Below are 24,844 nucleotides of genomic sequence, written 5' to 3' on the forward strand. Positions count from 1 at the left end.
AGGAGGGTAGTAGGGCTCTAAGCCTGGCTCTGGCAGCCTGTCCTAACAGGAATACTCCCCGACCCCTGATGACAGTTCCCTGCCTGGGCCCCCCTGCACCACAAACAGCCCCTCCTGCATGATGCACAGCCCCCTCCCTCCCCACCCCCTGCAGCAGCAGCACCCATTGGGTGATCAGGGCCCATTGCTGGCACAGCCTCTCTGTGACATGGCCTGACCCTGGCTACCTGAGATGCAGCACCTCCTGTACCACATAGCACAGGCCCAGCCAAGGCCCAGCCAAGCCTGGGGCCATGTGCCTTCAGGAAGGGCTGGGGTGCTCTTGCTGTCACCCAGGGTCCCAGAACTGCATGCAGGGGCCACACGTTGGGCTAATCTGGGTCCTGCTTCCAAGTGCCCTATGCACCGTCAGGCCAGGCAGCTTAATGGAGGCAGGGCCTGGCCCAGCCTGATGCACAGCCCTTGTGTGCAGTGCCAGGACCCCATGTGACAGCAAGAGCAGCTGTGGCATGGGCTGAGGTGGTTGGGGTCATGCTGTGCTGTTGCCAGCAGCAGTCCCTAAGCGCCTGATGCCCACTGTTGCTGCAGGGGGATTGTGTGCTATGTAGGGAGTGAGTGGGGCCTCACTCCTGAGCAGTCCCTCTCAGCACCTTACAGACTCCCTCACACACAACCCTCACCCCAACCCCCAACCCTACTTACCAGGGACAGTGCCTGGATCCGGGTCACTGCTGCAGCCTTGCCCCACTCCTATTTGTCCCAACATGCTAAGGCAGCATCCTGGGGCAGTTGGGGAAGGGGACAGGCATAGAGACACTCATACCACATTCCAGAGCATAGGACTCAGCCTCCAGTTGCTTTAGGGCATGTTCCAGGAGCATGTCCTGCACCACTTTTTTTCAGTAGGTTCTTTTTTGATATCAGGATTTCCCAGTATCAAATTAGTGTCAGCGCTGTAAACATTTTTTTGTCCCCAGCATGCCTCTTGCAGCATTTCAAACTGCTTTCAGATGCCATATGAGGCACACTAGTCTGGATGCACCCAGGAAGGCGACTGGAGTTCCAGGGCTTAATTTGTCGCACATCTGTCAAAAAAATTAGTCCCTGTTGTTTTAGTTCATGAGACAGAAAGATTCATGATGGAATAAATTTTCACTGCAAATGTTCATTACATATTTGGTGTTACATTAACTCAGTATGAAAAGTCACAATAATTTTGTGTGATACAAAAGTGCATAAAGAATCAGCAGAGATTCTTTCTAATCATTCTGTTCTAGACTTCTGCTAAGGTGGTATTTCAAAGCTCAGGTATGAATTAGACTCCCTTGTCTTCGTTGAGAAGGACTGGATGTTCTACCCAGAAAGTTTAAAGAACTTTGGAAATGAAAGATAAAACGAATATATCTTTGTATCAAAGTTCTCTCACAACTACTACTTCTAAAGATACCGAATCTACTTAGAAAAAGATATATACAAGCTTGAACCTGACTATAAAGAAATACTATTGTGGCAATCCATACATATGGTACATTTCATCCACGATAATATAAAGTTATGTAAGGTAAATCACAAGTAGCATTAATTACTACAGTTCATATTTTATGAATATTAATGAAACTGTAATATTAAGTAGACAATCACTGAAATGCTAGAAAATACAGGGCTCAAGTGACTATTCAGGCTCCATATTTTTGTATGTTTCAAAATTAAGGCACCAGATTTCAAGCTCTATTAAGCATATCAAAGTTCAACATGAAAAATATACTAAAAAAATTGCACCTGACCAGAAAAGTACTTAACCACATGTTTAAAATTAAGGGCCTCAGTATTTCTACTTCGTTAATGGGACTAAACACATGCTTAGAATTAGGCATGTGCTTGAATGCCCTGCTGAATCAGATGGAAGTGTTCAGTAGCTGGCAGGAGCAAATCTTAAGCTTAGGATGAGAGGTGATGTCTCAAATCCCTTTTCTTCCATTTCCCTAAAGCTGGATATAAACCAAAAATGGCTATGGGTAGCTCAGAATATCCGAGAAGTCACTATGTAAATATCTGGCATTAGTTTTACACCATCTGAGGTTTTATCACATGCTGGTGTTTGTTACAATTCTTTTAATTTGTGTGATTGAATAAAAGGAAAAGACAAAAATCTCTATGTTCAAATGTATCCAGTCATAAAAGAAGCAGGTGGTCATGCAATTCAAGACTCTATCAAAATGCACATTTTCAAGGAGAAAACTATACATTGCATGGACAGCCTTCATTCTCCCGTTTAGTGTCATTTGATTGCCTGACTTTGCAACCTTAATAAACCTTTGTATTGAATACATCTGATTAATAAAAAATTAAAGATACCATTTAACCTAAACTTTAAAATAATTTTAAATGATATCACTGAAGGAAAGAAAAAGGGGGGAGTTGAGAACTGCCCTGGAACAATACAAAGGTCCTAACAAGCACGATATCAAGGATCAAGGTTAAAACACTGAGAACATGGACATACAAGACACTTAAACCAGTTTAAATGAGGTTTAAACCTGAAGTGGATAGACATACAAGCCTATTAAACCTGTTTAAAGCTATATTGAATGGTTTAAAAGTGTACCTGAAAAATCAAGTACTCTTTTGAACTGGCTCAGTGCTACTTATAGACACCAAAAATTCCACAATATGGGTCTAGTTAGTCCTCCAGGAATCTCACACTTCATTGGGCCTCACCCTGCAACTGCAGCCCACTGCTCTGGTACACATCCAGAATTCTACTGCCCCTTTTTAAAACTTTTGTTGGCACTTTTCATCAATGAGCTCCCTTGGACTGCATGTTCAGTAAAAGCTATATTTTATTGAATACAAGAGGCAAGAAGAATATGGAAGACAGAAGAAAGGGAAAATTTTGTGTACTCAAGCCACTTTGGTCTGTCTTAATTTGCCAGCATTCACTGGCTTTGTGGAATTGGTCACCTCCTGTTCCAGCATGGGATAAAGCAACTAAAGCACTTTGTAGAATCGTTCTTTCTGAACACTGTGTGCCGGCACATGCTGCTTATGGAAATATGTCAGTTCTTACTTTTTTTCTGCATCCCATCCAATAGACTAAGAGTGCAAAACACCTGGCCAAGAGAAACTCAGTTCAACAGCAATGTTAGCAGTTATGGAAGACAAAGCTACATACCTGCCAATGAAATGCAATTTAGATGATTTAATTTAATGGCAGACAGTTGGCTTTGGAGCTTTTCTTCCTTTTTGGAACTCTTTAAGTAAGAGTTCAAAGGACACCCTGCAAAGTTCATTCCATAAAGTTCTCTTGTACCTCCATTTTACAATAAAGAATCTTCCTCTAGGTTTCTCTGTAAAATCATGCAGTACAGTCCTTAGTTTGCCAAGCAATATAATTTAATAATTCAATAATAAGAGAAGTATTCTTGAAAATTTACCAAACAAGTTGAACATTAAAATGAATTAAAAAGGAATGTGATCTCATAACCTATGGAAGTGCAAGAATCCCACAAGTAGGCCACGGTGCAGCAAAGAGCATACTGAGTAGTCCGTCCAAGGTCAAAAGAACAGAGCAATACATTGTCTTACTTGTTTCACTCAGTGCTCTGATTGAAGTAGAGGAGAGAAGGATCATGAGAGAATACCCAATTGCACCTACATGGGCATCAAAAGAAAAGCTTTCTAACGTTAACACCAAGCTGAATTTCCAAATATGATATTTAAAATAAGAAATGTGAAGAAGGAATATAAGAAATTCTTCATAAGAACGTGAAGGAAAAAGAATTAAAAGAAAGAACCGGAAGCAAAAGATGAAATTGCACAACCCAAAAGGCTTGAGCAATGAACACTTATCAATATGGGGAGGGGAGAGGAAAGAATAGAAATAAAATAAAGTACAAAAGCGTACACAAAGGCCAGAAGGGATTACAAATGCTCACTTAAAAAATCTTACTTAAAAAATACTATTTCTGCATGTTGCTAGCTGTGTACACACACAGAGGTTCCTAAGCATTCCTTAAGCTTTTTTCCATTTGTTTGTTACATCCACTTCTAGTGCTTAAAATAATCACCTTGAATTGGACATTTCTTGTTTTTGAAGGTCCCAGAACAACAGGATCTTGATTAAGATCTCTGGACACTACTTCAATACAAATATTAAACAATAATAAAGAAATTACTTTGATCAAAGAGTGCTTTGTGGCGTGCAATCTTTGCACACAGATCTAATAACTACATAAACTGAGGCAAAAATAAAAATAATTAAAAAAAACAAATTTCAACATTCTAATATCTAGACTCAAGGTACTTAAGCGTGTTGGGAAAAGTGATGATAAAAACAGTGAGAGTTTATTTTAAAACGTGAGTTTGCAAACATCACAGATATTTGTAATTTCAACATTTACTTTGTAAAAAAAAAAATATTATTTCTTTATTGTTTATTTTGGTCTTTAAAATTCACACATTAAGCAACAGCCAATCTCTGTTTTATCATCCTGAATGTAAGAAACACAAAATTAATGCTATATCTTCAAACTATACCTTACACAATGTAACACGAACATTATTTCAGGATACTTTCCACACTTTATATATTCTTTTCTAAACCTTATGTATTAACACAAAATACCTTGCAATATCCCTTATAATTTAGCTGTATTGTGTATTTGTACTTTAGGCCCTCATCCTTTTTGTCAGCTTGCAATTTCTTTTTGTTTAACAGCCAATGAAGTACAATAAGGCTGTCATGTGTCCCTAGTGATAGGAGGCTTTATGAAATAGCTAAAAATTGCATTCTTTATGTTAACATCACTTATTTGGAATGAAGTACACATACACATCCAGGATATATGAATGTATAATACAGGTCTTTATCTAATGCTTGCACTAAAATTTTTCTTCCATTTTAAGAGTGATGATTCCTTAAATCTTGGAAAACAGAAGACATTTCTGTGCTACCACTACAAACTACCAATCAAACAATTATAAAAAGATCTGTTTGACACCTGTTATGGCATTCCTAGACCTATCACCACTGCTTATTACGCTAATCAAAATCATCTAACTGTTGCCTTGTGTTTCTCTGGTTTTTTAAACTCCTTGACATCTGTTATCTCAACAGAAAAATTGCACCTGCACAGAACTGCACTGAAATTAATCAGGCCACCCCTGTGGAGTCAATTTTGGAATTTGAACTTCAGCTTCTTAGCTGTTTGTGGTAGGTATCGATTTCAGCAAACTAAGTCCTTGATCCATGGTTAGAGCATCCAAAAAAAGAAATCCAGTGTTACGAACAAACAAACAACCAATTCCACTTCGCTAGTCAAGAGTGTATTGCTCCATCAATTAAAGAACTCCCCAACAGGAATAAGATTCCCATTGCACTGGCAAGCACGCAAACAAATACAAAGACTATCCCATATCCTGAATAAGGTGATTGTAGAGATCAGAAAATGTATAAATCATTTCTCATTTTTTTTGGTATTCTTTGTGCTGTACTATTCAGTTGGATATCCCTTTTCTCTGCACATAAGGAGTTTGATTCAGTACTGTTGCTAAGCTATCACTTTAGGTAAAACCTACACATGCAGCATAGGTGGCACATACTGCCAGAAGACATATGCACTGCTGGAGAAAACACTTGCAGCAAGGCATTACTGAAGTGACAACTAACTAGATATTTAGGCAACACTATGGAAAATTTCTCCCACCAATTGATTGAGAAACAAACAAAATAATCAGTGACAATGCTAGAAATTATCATGAAATAAATGTCTTACTCTACAGTCCATTATAGTCCCCAATTCTGAGACATAAGGGGATAGAGTGAGCAGTGACTCAGAAAAATAAAACAGAAAAGCATAGTGAAGAAGAAAAAGAAAAGGAAGTTCTCTGAATACATAAAGTATGTCACCTTATCCTTACTCTTTTGCCTCTTCAGAGAAATGGAAACCTACATTATAGACTTTGCCAACTGCACTGTATGAAGATCTCAACGCAGCTGTGTACATTTCCCAAAATGAAGCTCACTTGCTTTGTACTCCTAATGTTTCTAGGTACTTTATATGGGAAACCTGGATTCCTCCTGGAAAAATGTCCTCAGTGCTAGTCCTATGCTAGTTATCCTAAGATTTTTAAACTTTGTTTTTGGCACCTCTGAAGCTGTACAGGCTTGGTATTTTGGATGGAGTGAGAAAAACAGGGTACAGTGATAAACATGTATATCCTTGTGCTTAACATACTTGCATAACATGCTTGTGGCGCAGCATTCAGTTTCTATAAACATCTTGTTAGACCAGAACTTTTGCAAGGACAGCTGAAGATTATGACAGCATCAGGAGAACAATCAGAGAATTATGGAAAGAAAAAAATTACTCTAGGTAGAATATTTTCTCAAGTTTTATGGATAATCTTTCCCTGTTGATCTACATTTCTGCTTTGACACTTAAACATTTAACTCTAAGGCTAAATACAGACAGTCAAAAAGCCCGAGGCTGAATCAGTTCAATCTTTGCAAATTAATCTAACCTGTGTAGATTGAACTGATAAGGAAGTGAAGAGACATTCACTTTTTGATTTCAGAAATGCAGCCACATGCCTGCAATGTCCTAGGTCAGAAGCTGGCGGGGTTGGGGGGAGGTGAAGCTAGTGCATGCATCCCTGCTTGTCTGAAGCAGACAGCTTGAATCTGGAGGGGATCTGGGACAGAAGCTCAGTAAACCCTTTTAACCTAATCAGTTAAATCTAATACTGCATCCATCCAAGTTTATCTTAGGGCACAGGCAGAAGATACATCTGTCCTGTGAACAGCCCCCTGACGGTGCTCTTCAGGCATGCCAAGACACGGGCATGGCTGCAGAGTGTGTTTAAAGTAGCTTATCACATGATAAATTAACCCTCATCTAATGAGGGATCAGATGAAGGTGCTCCATTTTGGAAAGCCTTAGGAAACTTGTGTTCCCTAGGGTTAATATGTCATGTGACTGGGGCTGGGCTGATGCAGCCCACCCCGCCCCCAGGCCTGTGTGCAGGAAACAGGGGAGAGAGAGGGGCAAGTGAGCTGAGGGCTGGGATTTGCCTGGCCTCAGCTGGAAGTGGGGCATGGACTGGAGCCCCCTACCTCATGGCCCTCCCAACCCCTTCCTCCAGCTGAGGTTGGGCAAACCCCATTCCTCTGCTCTCCCACCTCTTTGTCCCTTCCCTTCCTGCAGACAGCACTGGGAGGAGGGAGGCAGGGCTGGAGGAGAAGGGCAGCTCCTTTGATGCAGCAGGCTTGTGTTACACATGTCAATTGGCTTCCAATCACTTATTCCAGTTTATATGTAATTTCTGTCCCTAACCTAAGTGATCCAGGGTCCAGATAAATACAAGCTCTACAACAGCTCTGTGTTCTAGGCCTCTTTGGTCTGTTTTGCAGGAACAAAGGGGATACCTTAGTCATTTCTATTAGGTCAGTGATTCTTATCCAGAGTGCTATGGCACCTTGGGGTATCTTAAGACCCTTTCAAGGATATTGTGGGGTGACATGCATGTCACTGTTAAGTATGCATAAATGATTCAGAAAAGAAATCCAGAGATTTAAAATAGGAATTCATTATGTTAAAACATTCTGACCTGTTGTGGTTTTTCTGAGTTCTTTGAAACAGAATTGTTCTATTTATTTTTCTGTAGTCAAAAACTGAGAGAAAACTAAGTACTGACATTTTCCAAAAGGTGCCTGGAGTCTATCAATTATTTCCATTATTTCCATTACAACCAATTACTTCCATTTTAACCTCTGGTTCTTCTCCAATTATAGGAGGGATGTTGATTCATACTTTAGAGATATTAAATAAAAGCAAACACTAGCGTTAATTTTCCCCTACTTCACTAAATACATCATAAGCATATTTAGGTTTTTTAATGCATTTTTTATGTTCTGTACTAATATAAATTCAAGTTGAAGGAATAATAACCCAGTTTTATCATATTTACAAAATGAAAAAAATCCCAAGTAATTATCATATTTTGATTTAAAAACAACAACAAATGTGTAGACCAGTATTTTATTGTGATTACACTCACTTATGGGATAGTGTAATAAAAAATGCTTTTGAGTTTGATGAAAACATTACATTTGAAAGGTCTTGTTAAATTTCAGTATTAGCAAGTTACAAAACAAAATGGAAAGCCACATCTTTGTTTCCTATTTTACTTTTCAAAACTAGAAGCTTATTCATTGAAACTTGTTAGGAAGAAGCTGTCCTATACTGGGTATGGCATTTTTTTTTTCATCCATTAAATGCACCTCAGCATTCAGTTGTAGGGGTTTAAGGCATCCAAAACAAATGCTCTAAACAGTCCCAATAAAGACCCATGCTCAAATATCAATCTGAACGATCAGGCAGAGTAAATCAGTTTAGCTTCATAGTAGTTGTCTTAGGCTTTGAGCCAATGTGTACACTGGAAAATAAACATGCAGTATATTAAAAAATTCAGGAGACAAAAATTTCATTCCAGTTTCAAAGCATAGATGCAGCAATGTTATTCTGAGATATAACCAAAAAATATGTCCATTGAAAAAAAGACACTTAGCTTTTTGAGGCCCTACGCTTAAGGAATCTCTGGTAACTCTGGCCTTTAGCCCCTGGCATGTGTTGTTTCTGGCACAATTAAGGTGTTAATTGCACAAAAAATAGCAACTGGCCACCTATTCACACAACTTATGGTGCCATAAAGTCACAAACCAGCCACAAACATATTACTCAAATAATGCGCAATATCTTTTTGGCTGGTTTGTGTGGTACCATAATTTGAACGTGTGGCATGCCATACAGGAACCTCCCCAGAGTGGTCCTGGGGTGGTCTCTGTCAGCTGACAGATTGGGATGGACCCAGGCCTTGCCAGCTGATGGGAGATTGGGACATCCCCAAGGCTTAAACCCCAGGAGAGTCCCTATCTTCTGATCATCATTTGGCAATTTTGAGGTTGTAGTCCTCAGACTGGGACTGTTCCAGGACTTGGACAGTCTACCTGCATCCTCTTTGGAACCACCCTTCAGGTAGTTAAAGGCTGCTATCAAATCCCTTCTCAGTCTTTTCTTCTTCAGGCTAAATAACCCCAGTTCCCTCAGACTCTCCTCATAAGACATGTGCCCATCCCCCTAACCATTTTTATTGCCCTATGCTGGACTCTCTCCAACTTGTCCATATCCTTTCTATAGCTGGGAGACCAAAACTGGATATAACACTCCAGATGTGGTCTCACCTGTGCAGAATAATTGGGAATAATTACTTCCCTCAATCTGCTCCTACTAATACAGTCCAATATGCTCTTAGCCTTCTTGGCAACAATCATGCACTGCTGATTCATAGTCATCTTATTGTCCACTGTAACACCAAGGTTCTTTTCTGCAGAGCTGTTGCTTAGCCAGTCAGTCCCCACGGCTGTAGCAGTGCATGGGAATCTTCTGTCCCACATGCAGGACTTCATACTTGGCCTTGTTGAACCTCATGATATCTCTTTGGGCCCAATCCTCTAATTTGTCTAGGTTACTTGGAATCCTAGCCCTACCCTACAGCATATCTATCTACTACACTTCCCAGCTTGATGTCATCCATGACCTTGCAATCCATCCTATCTTCCAGACCGTTAATGAAGTTATTGAACAAAACCAGCCCCAGGACTGACCCCTGGAGCACTCCACTTGATACCAGCTGCCAACTAGCCATTGAGCTATTGATTACTACTCATTGAGCCTAACAATCCATCCAGCTTTCTATTTACCTTACAGCTTGCTTGCAAGAATGTTGTGGGAGATGGTATCAAAAGCCTTCCTAAAAAATCAAGGTATATTATGTCCACTGCTTTCCCTGTATCCAGACAACCAGTTATCTCATCATAAAAGGCAATCAGGCTGGTCAGGCATTATCTGCCCTTGGTGAATCCATGCTGACTATTCCTAATCATCTTTGCCTCCAAGTGATTGAAAATGGTTTCTTTGAGGACCTGTTCTATGATTTTTCCTAGGACTTAGGTGAGGATAGTTTCATAGTTCCATAGTTGGTAGGGTTGGAAGGGACCCAAGCAGATCATCAAGTCCAACCCCTGCCATGGGCAGGAAAGAATGGTGGGGTCAAACGACTCTGGCTAGGTGATTATCTAGCATCCTTTTGAAGACCCCCAGGGTAGGGGTGAGCACCACTTCCCTTTGAAGTTGGTTCCAGCTCCTAGTCACCCTGACTGTGAAGTAGCACCTCCTGATATCTAGCCTGAATCTACTCTCAGTCAACTCATGACCATTATTACTTGTTACTCCTGGAACTGCTCAGGGGAACAGGGACTCTCCCATTGCCTGCTGGTCCTCCTTGGCAAGTTTATAGGTGGCCACCAGATCCCCTCTCAGCCTTCTTTTGTGGAGGCTAAACAGGTTCAGGTCCCGTAGCCTCTCTTCATAGGGCCTACCCTGCTGCCCCTGGATCATGCGAATGGCCCTCCTCTGGACCCTCTTGATGCTATCCACATCCTTCCTGAAGTGCAGCACCCAGAACTGGATGCAGTACTCCAACTGTAGCCTGACCAATGTTGTATAGAGAGGGAGGATCACCTCCCTGGACCCTACTCGTGATGCATCTATGGATGACAAGGTGCAGTTAGCCTTCCTGACTGCCTCCCCACATTGGTGGCCCATATTCATCTTGGAATCAATAGTGACTCCAAGATCCTTTTCTGCCTCTGTGCTGATGAGAAGAGAGTTCCCCAGCTTATAGGTATGCTGCTGGTTCTTCCTCCCTAGGTGCAATACCTTGCACTTGTCCATCTTGAAACCTATCCTGTTCTTATCCGCCCACCCTTGTAACCTGTCTAGGTCTAGTTGTAGCCTGTCCCTCTCTTCTAGTGTGCTCACTTCTCCCCACATCTTAGTGTCATCTTGCGAACTTGAACAAGGTGCTTTTCACCCATTCATCCAAGTCATCGATGAAGATATTGAACAGTGCAGGCCTGGGGACCAAGTCCTAGTGAACCCCACTGCCCACATCCCTCCAGGTCAAAAATGACCCATCCACCACCACTCTCTGCGTGCGGCCCTCCAGTCAATCTGCACCCCATCTGACTGTGTAGGCGTTGACACCACAGTTGCCTAATTTTTTAATGAGGATGGGGTGAGAGACCATGTCGAAGGCCTTTCTAAAATCCAGAAAGACTAAATCCCCTGCAACACCTGCATCCAAGGCTTTTCTGACCTGATCATACAAGGCAACCAGGTTGGTGTGACAGGATCTGCCTCTAATGAACTCGTGTTGATTGCCCCTAAGCATAATCTCCCCTGCTGGTCCCTACCAGATATGCTCCTGGATAATTTTCTCGAAGAGCTTCCCCAGGACCAAAGACTAACAGGCCTATAGTTTCCTGGGTCCTCTTTCCTCTCTTTTCTGAAAATGGGGACAACATTGGCCCTTTTGCAGTCCTCTGGCACCTTGCCAGAGCACCATGAGTGCTCATAAAGCTTGTCCCACAATGACCTCTGCCAATTCCCTCAGCACCCTGGGGTGGAGCTTATCAGGACCTGCTGATTTGAACACGTCTAGTCCCTCCAGAAGTTCCCTGACTAGGTCCTCACTGACGCTGGGCCTGGCTGCACCTCCCCTGGGTCTGTCTGGAATCCCTGTGGGGGCGATGTCCCTGTCCCTGCTCAGAAAAATGGAACCAAAGAATCTGCTAAAGAGATTAGCTTTGTCATCTGGTGCTACCACCAGATTACCAAGCATGTCCTGCAGAGGCCCCACGTTACTTAGTACCGTCTTTTTACCCCCTATGTATTTAAAAAAAAAACTTCTTGTTATCGATGATCTGGGTCACTAGTCCCAGTTCCTTCTCTGCCTTAGCCTGCCTAACAGCCCTCCTACAATCTCAAACAATAGAGGTATAATCCTCCTTGGTGATGGCCCCTCCCCCCTGCCATTGGGTGTACACCTCCTTTTTGGCTTTGAGACATTCATGGATGCTTTTGGTGAGCCATGGGGGCTTTTGAGAACTTTTTCCCCCTTTGATCCACATGGGGATTGTTACCCTTTGGGCTTGGAGGATCATCTCCTTAAGGAATGACCACTCTTCTTGGACTCCCAACTCCCCTCCCCTCTGGGACCTCAGTGCCTCCCTGACTAGTCTACTTACTTCACTGAAGTCCAGGGCTGCTGCCTTGCTGCAGGCCTTTGTCACCCTGCACTGGATGGTGAATTCCAGTAGGAGATGATCACTATTGTCCAGGTGGTCGAGCACCCACAGTTCCCTCACCAGGTTGTCACCTGTGGCCAGGACCAGGTCCAACAAGGTGTTTCCCCTGGTGGGAGTGTGCACCTCCTGTGTTATATGGAGGTCCTGTAACTTGGCTAGGAACCTTCCTGAGTGGTCAGACCTGGCTGACTGCTCTTCCCAACAGATGTCTGGATAGTTTAGGTCACCCATGATGACCACATCACTTAGCTTAACTGCCTCCATGAGCTGACCTGAGAATTACCAGTCCAGCTATTCCCCCTGGTTGGGTGGCCTGTAGTAGACTGCCACTGATAGGTCCCTTTACCCCCGACCCCCTCGTATTCTGACCCAGAGCACTTCAGTCTGCCTTACTTCAGACCCAGTGCTGTTTGCTAAGAATGTGTATTGCTCTTTGACATAGAGCGCCACACCCCCACCTTTCCTCCCTGTTCTATCCCTGCCTATACAGCCTATAGCTCTTGATATTTACCACCCATGATGACTGGTTTGCAGTTCCCTGGATCTTCCTTCTTCCCGTTCATAAATATGGGCACTATAGTTGCCCTTTTCCAGTTTTCCAGGATGTCCCCCAATCACATACGTTTTCAAAGATAATGGCCAGCAGCTCTGCAATCACATCAGCCAACACCCTCAGTACCCTGGGATGCACTGCACCCAGCCCTATGGACTTGTACATGTCCAGCTTTTCTTAATAGACCCTTCCCTGTTCTTTCACCACTGAGTCTGCTGACTTTTTCCCCAAACTGTGCTGCCCCAATGCAGTATTCTGGGAGCTGACCTTGCCTGTGAAGACTGAGGTAAAAAAGGGATTAAGTACTTCAGCCTGTTCTGCATTCTCTGTCACAAGGTTGCCTCCCCCATTCAGTAAGGGACCCACAGTTTCCCTGACCTTCCTCTTGTGCTAACATATTTGTAGAAACCCTTCTTGTTACCCTTCACATCCCTTGCTAGTTGCAATTCCAACTGCACTTGGCCTTCCTGATTTTATCCCTGCATGCCCGAGCAATATTCTTATACTCTTCCTAAGTCATTTGTCCAAACTTCCACTTCTTGTAAACTTCCTTTTCTATTTAAGCTCACTGAAGACTTCTCTGCTGAGCCAAACTGGTCCCATGACATATTTGTTATTCCTCCTGCACATCAGGATGTTTTGTTCCTGCACCTGCAGTAAGGTTTCTTTAAAATTCATCAAGCTTTTCTCAACTCCTTCCCACCTAGATTAGCCTCCCAGAAGATCCAGCCCATCAGTTCCCTGAGGGAATCAAAGTCTGCTTTTTTGAAGTCCAGGGTTCATACTCTGCTACCTTCTTTCCTCCTCGTCAGGATTTTGAACTCTATCATCTCATGGTCAAAGCTGCCCAACTTGCCATCCACTTCTACACCCCTGCACCAATTCTTCCCTGTTTGTGAGCAGTAGGTCAAGAAGAGCACAGCCCCTAGCTGATCTCTCCAACACTTGCACCAGGAAATTGTCTCCAACTCTCTCCAAAAACTTTCTGGGTTGCCTCTACTCTATTGCCCCCTCCCCCGCCCAACAGATGTTGGGTTGACTGAAGTCCCCCATGAGAACCAGGCCCTGTGATCTGGAAACTTCCACTAGCTGTCTGAAGAAAGCCTCATCTGCCTGATCTTCCTGGTCAGGTAGTCTATAGCAGATGCCCAGCTCAACAAAACCCTTGTTTTGCTCCCCTCTAACTTACAAGTTTTATACTGGAGCTCTGAGAAATCATATGGCTCTTTTACATACAGTGCAACTCCTCCTCCTCTTCTCCCTGCCCGTCCTCCCTAAACAGTTTGTACTCATCCATGACAGTGCTCCAGTCATGTGATCTATACCACCAAGTCTCTGTTATTCCAATCATGTCACAGTTCCTTGACTGTGTGGACTTCCAATTCTTCCTGCTTGTTTCCTAGGCTTTGTGCATTTGTGTACAGACACCTAAGGTGACTAGCCAATGGCCCTTCTTTCTGAGGAAGAATAAGGCCTCTCCTGTTGCCCCTTCTGCTTGTTCTTCCTCAAGGTCTCCTGCTTCCCCATTTACCTCAGGGCTTTGTTCTCCATCCCCCTGTGAACTTAGTTTAAATCCTTCCTCACTAGGTAAGTGAGCCTGTCCACAAAGATGCTCCTCCTTGTTGTCATCAGGTGGATTTCATCTTGGAACAACATCCCATGGTAGAAGAAGCTGGATCCTTGCTGGCAACATCACCTGCACAGCCATGCATTGATCTGTAGCATGTGTCTGCTCCTGTCAGGGCACTTGGCCTTGACTAGAAAGATTGAGAAGAACATGAAACAAAATATTTTGTTTATTCTTTATGATAAAAAATAAACAAAACAAAGCTTGGAAGAAGACCTTGTATAGGAAGACCTCAAATTAGACAATCTAAAAACACTGTATCATAGTGTGATAGAGCACCTTTTGGTAGCGGGGTGCAGTAGGCTGGGGCAGAGCCCAGCATGGAAGGCAGCCAAATGAAGCCCCCCAAGTCCCATTTTAAGGGGGGAGGTGTGTGGCAGAGCACCTTTGGGGGTGCTCACCATTTGAGGCCTCTCACAGGCTCTGAGGGGAGCCTGCTTTGGAGGAGCAGCTGGGGAAACCTTCCACAGGTACCATTTTAAGGGGGAAGATGTGTGGCAGGGCATTGTTGGTGCTTGCCACTTTAAGACCAGAGCAAAGCAGCCAGCAGGTGCTTGATTGCGATGGCTATTTTAGATTTCTGGCCACCCATATAAACAGATCAGTTCCCTGCTGGCAGGCCAGACAGTAACACCATCTGGCTGTAAGGCTCCATAACATCCTGGAGGTAAGGGAGGAGCTGTATGGGATGGTTTAAGAGGCTCCTGGTCCTGGGCATGACCTAAAACTGCACCCTGCCAGGAGTGGGTGGCCTGGTGGGGCTCTCAGTGGCACAGGAGCCCCCAGAAAATGCCAGGCCAGTTATCACTCTGGTGAAAGGCAAGTAGGGGTGCCTTAACCCTAGCTCTCACCTTTGGGTGGATCTGGTAATATTGGAAGTAGTGGGACGCCAGGTATGGCTGTGGCCACCTGAGCCCTATGTGGTGCAAGACCCCGAGAGACCACAAGGAGGGAGAGTGGGGGCCAGGCACAGCTGAAGCCACCTGAGCCCTGTGGGGTGAGAGACTCTGAGGAGGGAGAGTTGGGGCCAAGCATGGCTACAGCCTCCTTAGCCCTGTGGGGTGCAAGACCCTAAAAGACTCCAAGGAGGGAGAGTGAGGGCCAGGCATGTCTAGGGCCACCTGAGCCCTGTGGGGTGCAAGACCCTGAGGAAGGAGAGTGGGGGCCAGGCATGGCTGCGGCCAGCTGAGCCCACCAGGGAGGGAAACCCCAATACCCCAGTTGAGGGGGCAGTGTGGAGCCCCAAGTAAGGGGGGCAGAAATGAGTAGCCCTGAGTGAAGGGGGCAGTGTGGTGCCCCACAAAAGGGGGAAGATATGAGGTACCCCAGTGTGGGGGAGAAGACCCAGAGGGCTGAGGGCCCAGTACATTTAAACAGAGAGAGTTGCCCCTAGAAGGGGCTATAGCAAGCTTAGACCCAGTTGGAAAATTGGCTGGCCACTACCCAGATAAGGGTTGCAGAAGAGGCTCAACAAACGGTATGTCTGCCACCCAAGGAATGGACTAGCTAAGCCTATGGCCAAAGTGGCCTGCTCCAAGAGGAAGCAAGGCAGCATAAGTTGATGGTGGATGAAAGAGACCCTGTGAAAGAGGGTGGAGTGTCTGAGGCCCAAGGGAGAGGTGGGCAATATGACTCCGTATGTGACTGAGGCCTGACAGCACAGCCTAAGCTTTCTCTGGCTGTAGGTCAGGAGCACTGTAAACATTGGGATGCCATCTGTGAGGCATGGGCTCTGGTATAGGAGAGGTTCAGAGCCACAGATAGCGCCCCCTGGCATTGGGGCAGAAATGCCCAGCCTCCTGCTTAATTTACATCATATTTATTGCCAACAAGGCATGGCAGGAAAGTCAGGTGGATGGTGTGCCCATAGGCAAGTAGGGAACATAGCACTGTGGCTGGGCGAGGAATTCCACCTTGCCACACATAGCTAAAACACATTAGCTGTAATGATTCATGTAAGCAAATGTTTTAGCTATAGATTAATTTATAAAAGATGTGTATGTTAGATTTCTTACGGAAGCTGTAAGAACAAGTCTGATCAGCAAAGACCATAAACCAAGGTGAAAAGAAAAACAGGATGATGACAAGCAACAATCCATTAGGGTGAAGGATGGCGCTAAAGAACTCGCCCTTCCAGAAGTCTAACTTTCATAAAAACATACATCCCAAATAAGTGAAACCTTCTACATCCAAAAGAGAACTGATTCTGTTCATTTCCAAAAGTTTCAGTGAAACAAAGAAAATTAAATATATCTAGTCAGATATACAGATAGGTCCATGTCATTAATGATTGTATATCTGTGCTTGTATACCTGGGGGGCTGAGGAATTAAGGAACTAAGGAATTTGGACAACAAGAACTCAGAGATCCTAGGTAATGTTCTGCACCCATCCTCTCAGGTATATGTTTTTGCATTCCCGATGCCTGATCTGAAAATTAGTTAAAGTTACATTAACCGTCCAGTAATGTGATTATTTTAAGAAGAGGCAGATGTGCTCTCTCTCAGTTCCAGAACCACATCCAACAAAGTAAGCTCCCTTTGTCTTTATTTGGGCATAGAGGGCTTACTCTTCAATTTATAATTCCCTATCAGGAACTATTACTGAAGACAGAAAAAGAGAAGAGATGAGAAAATATTTCTGAGTGTGATTTACCTTAATTTCCCAAATCTTGAATGTGCTGAGACATTAGAGCTCAGGAATAAGTAACATCAAGAAGGGATCCTTTGTAATCACTTATCTAAACCAGAAGGCCTGACCTAGATACCCTGTTAAGGAACCTGTCCTCAGAACAAATTTTAAATTCAGACAGACAAAAATGCTCTGATATCTGAAATAGATTAGGTCAAGATAGGTTTTATCTCTCCCTTCCTCTCACTACTTTAAAAGGAACATAGGGCTCTTGGATGCTTGTTGCTAGTCAGATTGATATAACATGCCTGGAGTTTGGGAAAAAATGGATAGCCATTTATATATGTCATTGCTGAAGAATACTACTACGCAGAAAAAGAATAAGGTAAAATTCCCATATTTAAAAGTCTAGTAGTTTACTATGGGCATTCGAACCACTTGAGGACCGAGGTTCCAGTAATTTTAAAATATGAGGAAATGTCTAAGGTATCATATGTCTAAGGCACGTCATATAGATTGCTTGAAATATTTGAACAGCAGATCACAGTTCTTGTGTTAGAGTAAAGAGGTCTAACACTTTGAAGATACAAGACCAGAAGGTTCAATGTGATTAGAACTGAGGTCTCTGGCACCAAGAGAGGGTATGCTCCAGAAGTGACTCAAATCTTTTTTTCAATTATAGTTGCATCCCAGAAATTAAGGCAATGTCAATATATAGTTGATTGCATTTATGCAGGGCAAGTCTGCAGCTCCAGTTGTCTAGCGCTGGCAGTCAGTACTCCAGCGGTCTATACTAAAAAACTACCATGTCGAACAGCAGCATGTTCATGCATGGCTCACTTCTCTGCAGACACCTCCTCCATGAACCAGAAAGAGTATAGCCATAATTATGCACCAATGGAATCTGGTTAACTGCTTCTGCCTCTCAGAAGAGCTAATTTTTTCATATATAGCACCTCATATCTGCTACCATTCCTTCTGGTGCAGGAAGTGGCAGAAGTAGAACAGGGCAGCATGTTTAGTCACACGCCACTGCATGCACAGTGAGTGTGATGTAGATAGGCAGTTTGGTCCTGCGTTAAAATACACAGCAGTAAAACAAATGTTTGGGACCTATGTTTTAAAGCAAAAGTAACTGTAGTGATAGAAGTTATATTTAAGAAAGGCTCCCTAACAGAAGACTGAGGAAGCTGGAAAATGGGAGATAGTTCCACCGGAAGCAGCTAGCTGAGAGGTAGTTAGAGAACAGTAAAGGGCCTACAGAGGTTGCCTACTTGTGGTGGCTACACACCCCCACAGGCTTTCAAAGGGGCGAGGGCGAGCTCCGCGGGTCCCAAAACCCAGAAACAGACCCCCCGCGGGGAGAACTTACCTGCTGCCAGCCTGTCAGGACAGGGGCCATGACTGCAGCCGCATGAGCTGGCATTACACCAGCTGTTTAATCAGCCGTTCCCCACATGGGGAACAGCTGGACCAATCGCGGCAGCTGTACCGGCTGCCGTGGGAGAATTTAAAAGCACCGACAGATCCCGGGCCGGGGAGGAGCTGGAGAGAGAAAGCGCTGGTGGGCAGCACACTAGAGCTGCTGAGGCTCCAGTGCGGAAGCGGGGAGGCACGTCCTGTGCGGCTCCCGCATGCCACACAAGGGAAACTTCTGAGCCCCCTGCAGGAGGCGGAGTAGGGGAAACCTTCCAGCACTCTGCAGAAGGCAAGCTAAGGGAAGCCATGGAGCTCCCTGGAGGGAGCAGGGCAAAGGAGGCATTTGAGCCCCCTGAAGGAGGCTGGGGTCAAGGAGGCAGCTCCACAGCTCTCTCCTCCCCAGAGGAATATTTCTTTTGGGGGAAAAAAAAAGAAGGAAAAAGGGGAAATCAAACAGCCCAGAGAAGGCAGGCCGTGCTTTGAAGCCAGAGGTAGGAGAGCCATCGGCGTCCACACCGATGGGGTCCCCACCAGAAGCAAGCTGCGGGCAAACCCGCAGGGGCTGAAATCCCCACTCTACGAACATCACATCTGGTTGGCAAGTGGGCGGGGTGTAGGGAAGGCGGATCCCCATGGAACATCATGCCAAACAATCGTGAGTACTGCCATTTGTCAGGAGGCCCTCCCAGGAAGATCTACACTGAACATCCTCTCTTGATAATTTAGCATCAAAGTCGTGGCAGTAGAGTTGAGGGGCAGGGCTACTCACCTGACTGGCTGTACAACACATGAGGCCCCAGGTATCACACTGCTGTAAAGTTAATTGTTGTTAGTTCTTACCATTCATTATATGCCTATATTTATTGAAAACAGTGATCACTATATGGTGTCAGAAATGAGGAATGATAAAGAATTTTAAAGAATTTGTTTTACAAACTGAAGTAGTAGTTGGAATTGAGAGTGAGTACAGCCGCGCAGCTACATGGAAAGACAAGGCCCTCTGCAAGTGATCTTCCTACACGGTTTATAGTCTAAATAGAAGGACAGTTAGTCATAGAAGTCTGGCAACCTCCACCTGCCTCTCTAACTTTGGGCAATATAGAAGACAACTGGAGGTCTTTCAGAAAAAATGTCTGAGTAGTACCTGGCAGTCACAGAGGCAGAAAAGAAAAATGATAGTCAAATCTTTATCCATGAAAAGGCTGGGACTGAAAGACTACTGCTTTCGGTTCCAGCCCTCATTTTGGGAATCTTCAACTGGCTACCATGCATTGTGGTCATTGTTAGAAATCCCTTGATTCAAGGATGGTCTCTACCACTGCTTGTTCATAGGTTCTGAGGTTACTTAGCCCAATATGTGACCCACAGATCTGTCCACAGAAGTTCCAGGTCTCTCTTCAGAGGAAAGCAGGCTGTAACCTGGGATTCCTCTCCTTTTCCTTCCTTTGCTCTCTTTCTTGTTTTGAGGGGAAGAATCTTTACTTCAAAACGGGCCTCTGTTTGACTGAGGGGTTTTGGCACCACTGAAGTTGATGTCAGCATTTTTCTTAAGGTATGTTTTCCATGTGTCCTTGCAGCGTTTGTTGATCTCCATTAATCTTTGCTGCCAAAACAGAGCCAAGAAATGTGAGGAACTATATCAGAACCTATATATGGCCTTTAGTGACCTCAGTAAGGTCTTTGATTCCATCAATTGCAAAGCACTGTGGAAAGTACTGGCCAGATTGGGATGTCCTAAAAGTATATCAAGTTCCTGAAACTTTTCCACAACCAGATGTTGATGACTGTTCTTTGTAGCAGATCAGAGACAGATCCTTTTGTCATCCAAACTGGGATCAAGCAAGGTTGTGTCATCACCCCAAATCTGTTCTCCTTTTTTTTATATATACCATTCTCATTCTCATCAAGACTGCCTTCCTACTAGAAATGACACTGAACACTGAATGGATGGAGGGTTCTTCAATCTGGGATGTTTTGGTCAAAGATCAAAGTACTAAAAAAACCTAACCATAGACCTTCAATAAACTGACTGTTCCATCCTTGCACACACTGAGAAAAACCTTCAGACTACACTGGATCTTTTTAGAGAAGCCTATCAAACTTTGGGCCTCTCTTACAACATTGAGAAGACTTTACACTGTATCAGCCTGCCCCAGGGCATGAATATAACACCCCTCCCCAAATTACCATTGAAAGAGCCTGGAGGTAGTCAAACACTACCCCCACCTCGGTAGCCACCTGTCTCATAAAGCAAACACTAATGAAGACATCCAGCACATGATCCAGCATGCAAGTGCCTCCTTTGGGAAACTGCTTTGGCTTTGGATCTCCAGAAAGATACCAACATCCAGGTGTACAATGTAGTCATCATCCCCACTCTTCTCAATGGACGTGAAATGTAGGTGACCAACCATTATCATTTCAAAAGTCTGTAGAGATATCACCAATGATGCCTTCCAAATATCCTCCAAATCCAATAGGAAAATCACCATGCAAATGTCAGCATCCTTGATGAAGCCAGTTTTACCATCATTGAGTCAGTGATCCTCAAGCACCAACTTTGGTGGACTGGACTTTGGGTGTAGATACATGACTCTTGACTCCTAGTTTAGTAACAACCTCATATCTCATGGTGGTCATGGGAAATGCTACTAGGACACACTGAAGGCATACCTCAAGAAAACAGATGCCACCAATAAGAGCTTGGAGGAACTGGCTGCCAACTGACTCCAATTGCACTGTAACCTCAACCAAATGGCAACCCATTTTGAGGTAAACCACCTTGCCCTTGAAGTGAAGAAGCAAACAGAGGAAGGAGATGAAGAGAAATCCTAACTTATGGCCTACTCTTCCCTGTGAAAAGATCTGAAACTTCTGTGGCTTGAGTCTATGGCTGAAGGACTGGACCCTTAAGTCATCTCAAGACCCATCAGTGAGCCATGACTTAAGGGTCTTTGTGCCATATGTGATCATCCTTGAATTGAGGGATTGCCTATGAGAACAACACATGCTCCAAAACACAGACTGCTAAATGAAGTAATGTCCCCAGCACACTATGCAAGGCCATTTTGTGTGTGGATGTAGATTAACAGGCTTTCTGGACTTTTTCAACCTAAAAATAAAGTCTATTAATAAATAAAAAGCACATATACTGCAGTTAAGTTAATGCGACAATGAGAAAAAAATCGCCTTTTTGATCATTGTAATCAAAACTGTGAAGTACATGCAGTTGAAAAGTTAACACTTGTATTAATATAGGGTTTATGGATTTATTTTGGTGCAAGTGGAATATTCCCAGCCCCTCTACTCCTGGCTTTCAACAACACATTTTTCCTGACTTTTCTTGGGGAGTTTGTCAGAAGCAAATTCCCCACTGCTCAACAGACATCAAGTGGGACATGGCCTTGCCTCACCAAGAAATTCTTAACCTGACAACACATTTCCACTGCTACTACAACCAACAACAGCTCTACAAAACAAATCATTAGAATGCATGGTTCTGACACCTGCCTTTCCCAAAACATGATATACCTGATCCAATGTACCAAATGCTCTCATGGCAATATGCAGTTAAATTAAACTGCAACTATGTGGCAGAACGAATTCTTACAATAAAAAATATAAAGGACAGAGACAGACACACCATTAGAAGCACACTTCTTATGGAACAACCACTCCCTCTCTGACTTCAGTGTCCTCATACTAAGGGAAAGCCAACCCATGCCTTTAAAAAGCAAATTTGGGAATAAAAGTTAGCTGCTGGATGCTAATTGTGTTCTTACATGTGTTCTGGAGGGGGTGGAGTACTTTAAATAGAGCAGCTATGAGAGCTGCTCTAATTAAAGTACCCACAGTGCCTCATGTACCTGCATCCCTGCGCTTCAAAATGGTGGTGACTGGAAGCATGCTAATTAGCAGGCTCTAACAGATTCAATTAATCAAGCCTGGTCTAACATGCCATGATTACAGTACATTGGAGCAGCCTTACTACCATCTCTAGGCACCCTAAGAACTAAGGACTTAGTGATATTGGCTTTACAGCATATTATAATCTACCTGACCCCTGTATTCTTTCCACACATGAAAAGTGAGAATGACCCTGATGACTTTTTATAGGCCTTGATCTCCCAGGTTACTGATCTCCTAGTAATTAGCTTCTCTTTTGCTAATGCTGCATCTGCTAATCCTGGGACTTTCTCTCCCCTGCCACATCTGTCCTGTACTGTGCCGTGCCTGGTTTGTTCTAGTGAGACTTGACAAAGAATGTCTTGCATTTGAAAGCTTGTCTAACTCTATTCCAGCTGCACAGTTGGCCCAATAAAAGTACTACCTCAAGAAAATCTTTATTTATTTTAAACATTACAAGACTTTTTAATGGAGGACTGTGTTGTGTTTTTATCATGACACATTTTTCATGACACATTTCCCATCTACCTTACCCAATATATTTTAAATGTCATTTTTTTCTCTTTCATGCTATTTTCTTTGAAAAATAATGAAGGATTTCAACAGGAGAAAAAGTCTTGGGATATATATTGTAATGTTTTCATGGGTACTGTGATCTTGTAAATGAGATAGTGATATATCCAACTATATGCCTATATCAATGTAATATAAATATAATTTAAGTTTAACATTTTCTCCAGGCTAAGAAATTAAAGGAATATTTACATGCATTTTGATTAACTCTTCCCTTTCATTCTCTACCCCCATGTTTGTAAAAGAAAAAGAAAAGAAAAGACAATTGAAGGATTTTTTCCGTCAAATTTCTAAAAAAATAAACCCCTAAATCTCAGGCACAGGGTATGTGTCTCATTACAAGCTGTAACTAAGATGAGTGACATAATAAGCATGTCACAATAAATGGAATACAGCCCTGTAGTATTTATTCATCCACAGGGAGGCATAGGAAAGCCTAATTTAGTCAATTTAAAGTTTTGTTTGCTTTAAAGGGAATTTTGAATGAGAGCATTGAGATATCTAATTCCTTCAATCAATATTGAGGGATTTTTGGTTTTACTTACATATCTCTGTGATCCATCATATTCACACCTCTCTATTTTTCCGAGGCTGCCATCTGAAAAGTAGAGTTTCTCTGCCCTGTGGTCAATAGTAAGACCATTTGGTGTGAGGATATCGGTGCTGATGATAACCTGTGCATTTTTTCCAGAGAGGGTAGATCTCATGATGCTGGGATTTTGCTCATTCCAATTAGTCCAAAACATTAAACTATTAAAAACAAAACAGCAACAGAAATAATTAAGTCAAGTTTGCTTGTGTTTTAATTACATTTATAAACTAAGAACTTGAAAAGGAGACTTCAAAGATAGTTATAATATGCACAGCAGTTCCAATTAATAATAATGAAGATGAATTGCTACAATGTATTGTGCTGCTCCCATGAGCATTGTGATTCTTTTGTTTTAGAACTGAATTCAAGTAGAACATTTTTCTCCAGATTATGAAAATACATTATTTATAATAAAGGAAACAAACGTGACAATCAATAACTTATAAAGTACAATAGGTTTCTGGCTCATGCACAAACTTGGAGTTTTAGCCTTCCCACATTTTTTTATTTTGTGCGTGTGTTCCAATTACTAAGGCCGTTACACATTTGCTCTAATTTATGGTGAAATTACCTTGGTCAAGGCCCTTCTCATCATACTTAAGCCATTTGGTAGGGCTCTTAGAGTGGTGCTGTAGACAGATTTATTGCAGAGTTGATGTAATGAGCTTTCTTGTCTAGCCCCATACACATTTGTATCTGCACAACTTTAGGTGTGGGCCAAAAGAAGCCTCTGAGCATGAACAACTCTGAATCCAGCAATCTTAACTCGTACAAATGGTATGGAGTGGCCACATTCGCTATTGTGACCCTTGGGCTCGCAAAACTACTATGAAATCAATGGGGAGCTGAATTTAAGTTCTGTGCTATAACTTAATTTAGGAAAGGTAGATTTTGCTCATCCACAGCAAGTCTGTTTACTTTATGTAGATAGCATATTTTACTACAATAAACTATGACTCTGAATACATACAGAGTTACTTCAGAGTAACTAAGTTGTATATGGAAAAAAACTTCTCAGCTACCTCACTTCAATAATTCAGTGAGAGATGTTCAATTAACATAAACCAAAATAGATTGTGAGGGAAAGTCTTCTTTCCCACCAAAACTAGCAGGAAGGTAGAAGGAGATTCAGACCTTCCTCCCTTACAGCAATCAGAGTTGTATTGAGGGTGATTCAAACTTATAAGGGGCTTGTTAACAAAAGGCTGAGGCAACAGGTGGATATTCTAGCCATCCTAACAGGATACCCAGAACTCCTTATAACTTCTACTTGCCCCTGAGTCTCACTTGAATCCCTTTATCTTTTCATACAGGTCCCTAGCCTATATGCATTTAT

The 24,844-nt window shown here is 43.1% G+C and overlaps 1 protein-coding gene across 1 annotated transcript in view; it reads right to left on the reverse strand.

Moving 5' to 3' along the window:
- The window catches only part of LRP1B (LDL receptor related protein 1B), a 1,585,724-nt gene that overhangs the window by 377,557 nt on the left and 1,183,323 nt on the right, over window positions 1–24,844 (reverse strand). Inside the window, exon 43 of the mRNA XM_019553609.1 lies at window positions 23,462–23,666. Within this exon, the coding sequence (XP_019409154.1) occupies window positions 23,462–23,666 (205 nt within the window). The remainder of the gene's footprint in view (window positions 1–23,461; window positions 23,667–24,844) is intronic.

The sequence above is a fragment of the Crocodylus porosus genome, unplaced genomic scaffold (genome assembly GCF_001723895.1).
Source record: "Crocodylus porosus isolate Cpor-Errol unplaced genomic scaffold, CroPor_comp1, whole genome shotgun sequence".
In the NCBI taxonomy this organism is placed as follows: domain Eukaryota; kingdom Metazoa; phylum Chordata; order Crocodylia; family Crocodylidae; genus Crocodylus; species Crocodylus porosus.